Source organism: Dipodomys ordii, unplaced genomic scaffold (assembly GCF_000151885.1).
Source record: "Dipodomys ordii isolate 6190 unplaced genomic scaffold, Dord_2.0 Scaffold6, whole genome shotgun sequence".
NCBI classification, from domain to species: domain Eukaryota; kingdom Metazoa; phylum Chordata; class Mammalia; order Rodentia; family Heteromyidae; genus Dipodomys; species Dipodomys ordii.
The window spans coordinates 13,072,302-13,084,302 of NW_012267222.1; the positions used below are offsets into that span (position 1 = coordinate 13,072,302).

General features: G+C 44.4%; 1 protein-coding gene across 1 annotated transcript in view; it reads right to left on the reverse strand.

Annotated features, from left to right (window-relative positions):
• Nucleotides 1-2,924: 2,924 nt before the first annotated feature.
• Nucleotides 2,925-12,001, reverse strand: part of Tmem50a (transmembrane protein 50A) — a 21,002-nt gene continuing 11,925 nt past the window's right edge. The window contains 5 exon segments of the mRNA XM_013035831.1: nt 2,925-3,233; nt 5,393-5,453; nt 8,958-9,080; nt 10,000-10,009; nt 10,442-10,585. Of these exon segments, the coding sequence (XP_012891285.1) occupies nt 3,188-3,233; nt 5,393-5,453; nt 8,958-9,080; nt 10,000-10,009; nt 10,442-10,585 (384 nt within the window). The 3' untranslated portion in view covers nt 2,925-3,187.

Genomic DNA, 12,001 nt, shown 5'->3' on the forward strand with positions numbered 1-12,001 from the left:
CTAAAGTGGTACAGCGCTTGCCTTGAGCTGAAATGCTGAGAGACAGCACCCAGGCCCAGAGTTCAAGCCCCATGACTGACAAAAAAAACAACAACAACAAAACAAATAAACTAGGGGAGTTAAGAACTCACCTATCTCTGGTGCCTGCAGATACACTTTCATCTAGCAGTTCCACAAGATCCTTGGCTTTCCCTGAGCATATGTGGGAAAGAGGTAGGGGTTGATTGTGCAAGGAGATACACTGTCTCAGGGTTAAAAAAATAACCCCAGTTCTCATTGAGCACTGTAACTCATGCCTATCATCCTAGCTACTCAGGAGGCTGAGATCTGAGGATCACAGTTCAAAGCCAGCTGGATGTGGAGCTGTGGCTCAAGTGGTAGAGTGCCAGCCTTGTGCAAAAAAATCTCAAAGTCAGGGGCTGGGAAGGTGGCTCAGTGGTAGAGCACTTGCCTTGCATGCCTGAGGCCCTGGGTTCGATTCCTCAGCACCATATAACAAAAAGAAAAAAGCTGGAAGTGGTGCTGTGGCTCAAGTGGTAGAGCTCTAGCCTTGAGCTGAAGAGCTGAGGGACAGTGCCCAGGCCCAGAGTTCAGGCCCCACGACCAGACCCAAAAAAATAAAAAATAAATCTCAAAGTCAGTGCCCTAACCAAGGGTCCACACTCCAGGAATGGCACTAAAACATGAAACCCCCAAACCAGAACAGTTCTCTGATCTTAGGTCCCCACAGTCTGGATACTCTCATGTATAGAGAGAAAATAGACTTCTAGCCCCCACCCAACATCCACACTTGAGCATGCATGCAGAAGGTTCACCAGCCAGCTGAGCAGTGTTCTGATGGCCAGGCAATATTCAAACCTACAGCCGGGCCAGTAACAACGGCTGATGTGGACTCTCACATGTTTAAATCATCTAAGAGAATGTTTCATGGAAAGCCAATCCCAGCATGCTTTGGGCAGACAGCAGGTCTTAGTTCTGAAGAGCACAGGCCCTGTTTCACTAGGTATGAAGCCTAGAGCAACAACAGGTTCCCTCCAGTGAGGAACAGACTTGGGAGTTCCTGGCAGCTTAAAGTTTGTAGTTATAATTAGCCTTGCTGGTCCTCAGAGCTTAGCATTCAGTTCAGAGATAAAATGAAACACAGAGAACAATCTAGTATTACAAGAGATGAGGTGTCAAGTCCTAGGACACTGTCACCTGACAGATGAGGTGTCAAGTACTTGTTCTTTCACTGTGACTGTGAACTGTCACGTTCCCCCAGGACCCTGTGTCATGGCTGAGGGACACCTTTTTCTTCCTGAATCAACAGTACAACAGAAAAGATCCCACACAGGACCTTGGAGGTAGGGCCCACTGCAGTTTCTGGAGTGGTGGTGGGGAAGGGAGTCCCTCCTGCCGGGCACTTCCTGGTAGAAAGCACCTTCCTTCCCCAGAGGAGGCATCATGCCTTAGCAGTGCATTCCCTAAGGAATGTCACTTCGGGAAATGGTCATCCAGCAGCCTGGACAAGTTCACACAGATCTCCCCACGACTGGCCCTGCACATTCTACTTCAGTTTGCTAAGGCCATAAATTCAGCACTGGTACTCAGGCTCAGGCATAGAGCCAATTTCAGGGGCTCTAATACTTTTAGATCATCGCTAATTTGTGGACTGTAGACTTCTGTATTAATAATGAACTCAGCTGGGAAGGTGGCTCAGTGGTAGAGCGCTTGCCTTGCATGCATGAGGCCCTGGGTTCGATTCCTCAGCACCACATAAGCAAAAAGAAAAAAGCCGGAAGTAGCGCTGTGGCTCAAGTGGTAGAGCGCTCGCCTTGAGCTGAAGAGCTGAGGGACACGACCAGGCCCAGAGTTCAGGCCCCACGATTGGACCAAAAAAAAAAAAAAAAAAAAAAAAAACAAAACAAAAATAATAATGAACTCAAAGAGGCAACAACTTAAGCCCGGCCCCGGGGGCTCACGCCTGTAATCCTGGCGCTGTGGCTCAAGTGGTAGAGCGCTCGCCTTGAGCTGAAGAGCTGAGGGACAGTGCCCAGGCCCAGAGTTCAAGCCCCATGACCGACAAAAAAAAAAAAAAAGGAGGCAACAATTTACTGAACTGGACACAATGAAAATTGTAGCTTCTGATGGCAAAAATAGTGGCTCTCACACTAGAATGAGCAGAAAAAAACTGGCTTAAAAAAAAAAAAAAACCCTCCACCTATCTTTGAAAAGAAGCATAGATTTTTTTTCTTCACAAAATTGATTCTAGCATTGCAAAAATGACTATACAATCAAAATACCACAGAAAGAATCTTGCAATTCCATGTTCTCTTATATTGCTTTTAATGATCAGCATGAAAAAGAACTTTTTATTATGTGCCAGTACTGGAACTTGAATTCAGGGCCTCTCTGTTTTTTTTTTTTCTTTCACTCAAGGCTGGTACTCTACCACTTGGGCCACTCTTCTATTCAAGCTTTTTGCTCACTAACTGGGGATACGATTCATGGACTTTCCTGCCTAGGCTGGCTTCAAGCTATGATCCTTATATCTCATCCTCTTAAGTAGCTAGGATTAGCTAGGATAACTTTTTGAAATAACAAATCAAATGCCTTCCTAAGAACATTCCTTAATACACTGATTTTAAAAAAGAAAAGAAAAAAAAAAGGAAAAGAAGAGCCGGAGGAGGCAAGGTCCGGTTACCAGCTCCTCTCTTCTGGCATGTTCATACCCCCTTTGGAAAATCTTTAGATGCTACTTTTGTTGAACAGTTTACAGGATTTGGGGTTAAACCAATAAAGTGAATACAGAGAATAAGAAAGACTTCTAAGGAATGCTTATATTTGCCATCAGACACTGAAGAGGCCCTGTTAAATGGATGTATTTAATTTTTGATACGCAAAGCTCTGCAAAGAGTGGATGAACACACTAACAGGGCCACTGCTCCTTTCATAATTTCCTTTATTTTTACAAAGTACACCATGATAAAAGTTGACAGGTGTGCACGGTCTTTTAGCATTACTGAGGCTGACCAGACGCACCCCAGGATAGACTGTGCTGCTGCTTACAGAGGAAGCTGTCATGATTTAGCATTGCATCCCTAAGCTGAGACAACACTCAGGAACCAGTTTAGAAAATGGCAATAGAAAAACTGCGGTGAGCAGGAAAAAGCCCTGTGCCAGACTGCGTCACCAGATATCCAGGTCCTCATTGCCACAAGTCTTCAGTGCGGCCGAACTTAAACACCAGCCCTCTGTGGATAAAACAAAAAAACACCACATGACCAGTCCAGCCAAGGAGAAGTAACTGTACATGAGATTTTAAGAACAGTGGGAAACCAGCTAAGAAGGATAATGAATGGGTTGTGTGGGAAGCATTTGAGGGGCTGTGGACATAGCTCAGTGGTAGAGCACCTGCTTCACACCAGCCAGGCCCTGGCTTGATCCTCAGCAGCACAGGTGTGAAGTTAATACTGGAAAAGCATTTGATGTATCACACCAGGAATGGTCCTCTCTTAGTCCTCCCCTCCTGTGACCCACTAACCACGCCTCATGTCAAGGCTCGCTTGCTTAGTCCTTTCTGGAGAATGATTAAAGCAGGTGCTGCTCCCGGCTCGTCCCCTCCCCGTGCCACCCTGGAGGCTCTCAGCTGCCTCTGTCCCTGTCACACTGCCTTCCGGCAGCTGCCATTATGGGCAGCTCAAACTCCAAAGATGTCTGGTCCTACTTGAAGCAAAAATTTCAGTGTCACACTTGAGAAGAAATCCTAACATCCCAGCAAGGCCCACCCCCCCTCAAAAAAAAAGGGAAGGAAGAAAGTAAGAAAATACCACAAATAAGAGATATTCAATTTTCATAAGCGAGGGAATGCTATTTGTTGATTTTATATTTTTCTTTTTAATACTTTTGTTGTTGTTGTTCTGGTACTGGGCTTGAACTCTGGGCCTGGGTGCTGTCGCTGAGCTCTTCAGCTCAAGGTTAGTGCTCTACCACTTGAGCCACAGTGCCACTTCTGGTTTTCTGGTGGTTAACTGGAATCTCATGGATGTTCCTGAACAAGCTGGCTTTGAACCAAGACCTCAGATCTCAGTCCTGAGTTGACAGAATTACAGGCGTGAGCCATCAGTGCCCAGCTACTTTTATATAAGAGTCTCACAGACTTTTCTTGCCCAGGCTGGTTTCCAACCATAATTCTCAGATCTCAGACTTGTAAGTAGCTAAGATTATGGGCATGAGTCACTGGTACCTGGCTCATTTCATATTTTTCAAGTACAGTGTTAACAATTCTAATGAAGTGGTGGACGAGAAGAAACAAATGAATACCAACTGCAGACTGTCACTAAGGGCAGCTAAAGAATTTCTAGAGTGGCTCCAGTAGATACAGGAAGCTTTTATTACTTCTTTTGGAGGAATATAGAGACCATATACAACAGATCAAATCCTTTAAGAAAAATCATGGTAGGGCTAGGAATGTAGGTCAAATGGCTGAGTGTTTGGAAACACAAAGCTCTGGTTACTAGTACTGGCAAAACAAAAAAAACTCCCCACCCAGGCATTGGTGGCTCATGCCTGAAATCCTAGCTACTCAGGAGGCTGAGATCTGAGGATCGAGGTTCAAAGCCAGCCCGGGCAGCAAAGTCCATGAGACTCTTATCTCCAATTAACCACCAGAAAAACCAGAAGTGGAGCTGTGGCTCAAGTGTAGAGTACTTGCCTTGAGCTGAAGAGCTGAGGGACAGCGCCCAGGCCCGGGTCATAACTGACCAAAAAAAGAAACTCCAGGCCCCTACACACACAAAAAAACCCCTGACTTCCCAGCCTGACTTCCAGCAACTCAAACCAGCAGAAAGCCATTCCTGGCCCTCAGAAATGTCTTCAGGAGATGAGATGAGGAAAGCTGAGAATTAGTGGCTTTGCTTGGCTAGGGAGGGGCCGGCTTCCAGGAAAAGAGAAGCATTAGAGATTACCTGTGGAGGTCTGGTGATCTTACTAGAGCTTTTCCTCCACAACTCAAACCTCACTGGAAAGTTCAAAGGACATCAAGAACTACAAGCTAGAGAGAAAGCAAGGTTTAAGGAAGCTGGTTTTAAAAGCTGGCCCTTTCATTAAGAGCCACCTTCAGAGATCCTCACTGAAAACCAGCATCCTCAGTGTTACATAACTTTGCCTATATGAATCACAGTTATCACTGAAGGAGATATGGCATTTTAAAAATTAATGTGCTCAAGATTGGTAACAAACCAGTCCATGAATTAAAAATATCCTTCTCAACCTCATTCTTCCTATTTTGTGAAAATAACATGCAGGAAGGACATTAGACAGGGGTAAATTAAGCAACTAAATATAGTACAGGACATAAAAGAGGCTATTTTTAAAATATATATATAGGATGAAGAATACAAAACCAACTTACCCAAAGAAGATGAAGGCATTCTGGAAAAACACAGCAATTCCAGGGTACACTATTTCTTTTTCTGCAAAAATAATTGTAGTATTTAGAGACTTATGACCTCAAAACATTTAGCTTATTTAAATATACTAGCAAATGTCAATTCTCCTAACGAGCACAACTGATTTTTCTCTAACTATGGTTGGGTGAGTATTAGATGACGTAATACCCATGCAGAGCTTCGCGCTAGCTCAGCAGATGGCAGACCCCTGTGTTCATCTAAGGAGTATTTATGGAAGGCACACTGTGGTTTAATACAGTATAGTGTGTGCAGGACACACTACAAGTAAAACAGGGAAGGTGTCTGCCCTCCTGGAGCTAGCCAGAATGCAGAGTAAGCAAGGAGAGAAAACAAAGCAGGATGGTATAGGAAGTGTAGCGAACATTAGACACGTGGCCAGGAAGACCTCACAGGAGACTGACAGTGAATGAGGGTGGAGAACTCTCAGGACCAGCAGAACAGCAAGTGCAAAGTCCCTGAGGTGGGTATATGCTGCTATAGTGAGGCTGTGTGCAAAAGTGAGACCAGAGTACAGATTAGAGAAGGAAAGGGGCGGGCTGGATGTCACTGACGTTTATTCCAAGTGAGATAAAAGGCCTCTGGAGAGTTTTAAGCAGAAAGGTGACATGAGGTGACATACTTTAACAGCCTCCCTGTAGCTGCTATGCTAAAAGCAGATTATAGCAAGATGGGAGAGGCAGGCAGGCAGGCAGGACATGGCAGTGGACTGGTCTGACAGGACGGCACACTGCTAAGGGACTGGAGAGAGGCGGCCAGAGGGAGCCACCTTCCACAGGCCCACACTCCTGAAGGACGGGGTAGGCTTCAGCTAGGCAGGAGAGGTGGCCCCAGGACTATCTGGCGCTGGGGCCAGGGAAGAGAGAGAAGGGGGAAGGAGAGTCTCCTGAATTTCCACCATGAGAACTCATTCTCTGAGAAGCCGAGAGAGGCCGGAGAACAGAGTGTGGTCCTCTCCTGTCACCTCAGAGCAGCTATGTGAGTGGGACCAGCACCACCCTGGACCGGTTCAGGCCCTCACCACCGCAGTAAGTAAACATTACCACCCAATGGCTATTCTTAATTTTAATCTAAAAGTAACTCTTTATTCAAAGGAGTGCTAACTATGAGCTAAATGACCACATCTCAATACTGACCCAGGCTAACAGGGCTGGCCACACAGGAACCACCTTAGCCCTGGACAGCAGCCCCATAAGGAGGGAGTTTGGATGAGTACACATGAGCTTAGTTGGGGGCTTCTTTACAACCAAGGACTCTCACATCAGAGCCAACACTCAATACCTCCCTTACTATGTTGAAATGGAACTCATAGGTAAAAAATTATTTAACAAAAACTAACTACATAGTATAGAAGGGGAGGGACAAAAGGCAAGGATTTTATTATATAAAAACAAAACATTAAAAAAAAAAAACTTAGCCAGGCATGGTGTTACACTCCTGAAATCCCAGCACTTGGTAAGGAATCAGAATTCAAAGTCTAATCAAGGTACTTTGGCTCAAGCCTGTAACTCTGCTACTTGGGAGATGGTGGGGGATCGTGGTTCAAGGCCAAGGTAGGCATCATTAAGTGGTTTCATATTTTTCTGAGGTCCCTCAAGATGAAATTTTAGCCAGGAATCTATGCCTTTTCCTATGCTTATGTCAGACAGGCCTGAGATAGTGGATGCAATTAAATATTAACTTTTCTCTAAGAAGATGAGAGAAGTGGGTATGGATGGGTGGCTCCCACTTTCAACCCTAGCTACTCAGGAGGCTGAGATCTGAGAATCTCAGTTCAGAGCCAGTCACAGCAGAGAAACCTACACACTCTTATCTCCAAATAATTAGCAAAACAGCTGGAAATAGAGGCATGGCTCAAGTGGTAGAGTGCCAGCTCTGAGCAAAGCAAAACCTCAGTGAGAACAAGAGACCTTGAGTTTAAGCTCCAGTGTTAGTATATACACAAAAAAGGAGAGATGGTTTTAACTTAATAAATTTTAACTGTAAGCTGGGCTGTATGCCTTTAATCCCATCATGCAGAGTGGGGAGGGAGGAAGGTCTCAAGTTCTAGGCCAGCCTGGACTAGTAGACCACATAGCAAGATCCTGTCTCAAAAAAACAAAACAAGGGGCTGGGAAGGTGGCTCAGTGGTAGAGTGCTTGCCTTGCATGCATGAGGCCCTGGGTTCGATTCCTCAGCACCACATAAACAGAAAAAGCCGGAAGTGGCACTGTGGCTCAAGCGGTAGAGCGCTCGCCTTGAGCTAAAGAGCTGAGGGACAGCGCCTAGGCCCAGAGTTCAGGTCCACGACCAGCAAAAAAAAAAAAAAAAAAACAATGGGCTGGGATGTAGCTAGGCGGTAGAATACTTGCTTAGAATATTATATAAGCCCTTTGGTTCAAATCCTAGCATGGCAAAAAAAAAATCTTCAGCTCTAGGACGTTAAAGCTTAGCATGTATGATGTGGTAGTTACTTTTGACTGTCAACTTCATTGACTTGAGAGATACTTGAGAGATTAGTAAAGCACACCTCTGGGTATGCCTATGAGGAAGTTAGCACAGACTACTGACTGCTCATAAGGCCTCTGACTAATCAATGGCTGAATTCAGTGACAAATTCAAAATCTACTGGGAGGTGGTAGAATTGTGAAAGGTGGCACCTACTTGGGGGAAGCAGGTTCAAGGGTACCTCTGAAGGGTCTCTCTTAGCTCTACCCTGCCTGTTATTCCACTCTGCTTCCTGTCCACCATGAGATGAACAACTCTGCTCCTTCCCTTTCCCGCCATGATGCTCTCTGCCTCACCATGGCCTAGCATGAGATGGAGCCCGCCAACCATGGCCTAAAACCTCTGAAACTGGAGCCAAAACAAATCCCCTCTTTTAAACTGTCTCTCAGGTACTGGGACACAAAGAATAAGGAAAGTGTCACAAATATAGATGCTATTCTGTAAGTCAAAACTTGGGGGAAAAAAACAAATTTATTCTGCTTCTGAGATTTTTAGAAGGAAAAGAGAAGCAATATTTTCAGTTGTATCTCCACCTCCCCCACTCCCCCACCCTTGCCCTTCAAGGCTACAGATAGGAAGGAAAAATAGAAGAAGAAAGGAATGCCAAAAGCCTATAAAACAACAGAACCAAACACTGATGGGGAGAAGGGGCTGGCTAGTAGTAGCCTATCTGTATGAAAAAACAACAAAGCTGGGTGCTGGTGGCTCATACCTGTAATCCTAGCTACACAGGAGGCTGAGATCTGACCATCATAGTTCAAAGCTTCTCCAGGCAGCAAAGTTTGTAGGCCTCTTAATCTCTAATACACTATACTACTCAAAAAAAGCCAGAAGTAGCACTGTGGCTCAAGTGGCAGAGCACTAGCCTTGAGCAAAAGCAACTCAGGGATAGCTCCCAGGCCCTGAGTTGAGGCCCTGCCATTCACAAACACACACACAAAAGCAAAATAATAACAACTGGCAAACTTTAAAGACAAATCCCTATATACCACTGAAGTAAATATAACCAGTATTTTCTCTTACCCTTTGCAACATAACCTCCAAAGAGAATCCACATAGATGCAATCAGAGATCCAAAGGCCAACATGAAACCGATGAACAACCAGATGCGAGCACCTGAAAAGAAAGAACAATTTACCAGACGCGCTTCTCATATGGCAATAGTCCATGGAACTCAATTTCCAAAGAATAAAAGCCCAAGCAGAAAAACACTGAAGTCTCAAATGAGACCAGTGGGAGATGTGCTAAAGTTCTGCCATCAGTGGAGATAGGGGACTTTTTCTTCTGCCTTAGTCTGTATGCTTGTATGTGTACTTTATTCTACCTGCACACATACATTTATTCAGTCTGTGTGATTGGACAATCAACTGAAACAATTTTTGTTATTATAAAGGTGAAGTACATAGACAATCAACTTTTTTTTTTTTTTTTTGCCAGTCATGGGGCTTGAACTCTGGGCCTAGGCGCTGTCCCTCAGCTCTTCAGATCAAGGCTAGCACTCTACCACTTGAGCCATAGCGACACTTCTGGCTTTTTCTGCTTATGTGGTGCTGAGGAATCGAACTCAGGGCCTCATGCATGCTAGGCAAGCACTCTACCACTGAGCTACCTTCTCAGCCCTGACAGTCAACTTTTAAATCACTCTTACATAATACTTTTGAAAAATTGTTTTAAAAACTGAAGTCATGGGGCTGGGAAGGTGGCTCAGTGGTAGAGTGCTTGCCTTGCATGCCTGAGGCCCTGAGTTCGATTCCTCAGCACCACATAAACAAAAAGAAAAAAGCGGAAGTGGTGCTGTGGCTCAAGTGGTAGAGCGCTAGCCTTGAGCTGAAGAGCTGAGGGACAGTGCCCAGGCCCAGAGTTCAGGCTCACAACTGGACCAAAAACAAAAGAAATATGTAGGAAGAATGAATAATTCAGAATTGGGGGCACAGCTCAAGTGGTACAGCACTTGCCTAATAGGCAAGAGGCCCTGCGTTCAACCCAGTAAAACACACACACACACACACACACACACACACACACACACACACACACACACACACACACACACACACACACACACACACACCCTTCTACAGGGGTAAGGAGCAATACAATACCCATATGCCTATGAAATCATCTGCTACCTGGCAGAATAAACACATGCTTCTCATTTGCTGCCTGAGGCCATCTACTTGTAGTGATAATTTTGCACGGCTCAAGAATGATATTATAAATATCTACAAGGCCCTTGGTAGAAAAAAGTTTCCTATGTCTTCCTTAGAGAAAGCACATGAGAAAGCACATGATTTTTGTTTGAAGTTCTAACTCTGACAGTACAGAAATCACAAGACAGACAAGGAAAGCTGGGAGACAAGATGTGAGAGAGGAAAGATGAGAGGAATTCTAGAAAATGGGACCATCACTATTCTCTACCATTAGGAATTAAAATCATGTCCAATACATTGACATCACTTTTCAGTGTTACTCTTCCAACTGTACATAAAACACTCTTTGCACTTGACTGTGTGTAGGTGGGGTAGGGATGACACTTACATTAAGAAGGCTATGGTGGCTATAACACCACAGGCATGATACGAGTGGTTGAAATCCTTCATGTTGGGATAATTAACAGCTGCATCTATTATGATCCACCAACCTGTGAAAAACTAAAACAAAGGTGATATCAATGAGAAATGATTGCATTGACCTATGTTACTGAAAGGCAAGACATCCAAGTGAGGAGATGCCGTCTAGTGAATTTCAAAACTTCCTCACATGTTTTAGCAGTTTCATGCCCAAAATTTCTGCATGGTTTACTAGCTGAATAAATACCAGGTACCCTAATCCTGCTTCAACTATTACTTTATATTTCATAATAAGGTCTTGAATCTCATTTTGTGAACTAAAAATAAGTTATAGTATCTCATGGAGAAAGAAAGAAAAATAGGAAAGGACTGAAATTCTGACAGAAAATGTCCTCTGTAGTGCTATCATAGGCCTCAAGAAAGACACCATTGAAACACAGGGAAAAAAATTATTTAAATTAAATGCAAGGTACTTTATTATTGGTAGACTCTTCCCCTACCTTTTTTTTTTTTTTGGCCAGTCCTGGGGCTTGAACTCAGGGCCTGTACACTGTCCCTGAGCCTCTTTGTGTTCAAGCTAGCACTCTACCACTTGAGCCACAGCACCACTTCTAACCTTTTCTGTTTATTTGGTACTGAGGAATTGAACCCAGAGCTTCATGTACGTAAGGTAAGCATTCTACCACTAAGCCACATTCCCAGTTTTTTGCTTGTTTGTTTTTAATGTTAGTACTGAAGCTTGAACTCAGGGCCAGGGTGCTGTCCCTTAGCTTTTTCATTCAATGCTGACACTCTACCATTTGAGCCATAACCCTACTTCCCTTTCTTTGGTTTTTGGAGACAGTCCAGGCTGGACTCAAACTCCATCCTTCTCTGAGTTAGGAACGATGAGTAACAATGTTGTCAGACACCTTGTATTCATATACTGTTTTGTAGTATGGGAACTTCTTTGTACAACTACTTAAAAAATAATAATAAAAATGTTAAAAAGAATAAAAATAAGTATTTACATAGAAAATAAACTCTATGCTTCTCCTTAAGTCTCACCAGGGTTGGGGTTATAGGGATGTACAGCTCCTGTCTGTCATTGGGAGAATTGTAGCTTATGTTTTGGGTGCTAACGGGCTGGGAAGGTGGCTCAGTGGTAGAGCGGCTTGCCTTGCATGCCTGAGGCCCTGGGTTCGATTCCTCAGCACCACATAAACAAAAAGAAAAAAAACTAAGTAACAGCTCTGAACTTGGCACTGGTGGCTCATGCCTGTAATCCTAGCTCCTCAGGGGGCTAAAATCTGAGGATCATAGTTTGAAGCCAGTCCAGGCAGGAAAGTCCGTGAGCCTTTTATCACCAATTAACCACCAAAAAAACCCGGAAATGGCATTGTGCTTCAAACTGAAAGAGTGCTAATCTTGAGCAAAAAAGCTCAGGGTAAGCATCCACGTCCTGAGTTCAAGCCCCACAGCCAACGGGAGGGAGGGAGGGAGGGAGGGAGGGAGGGA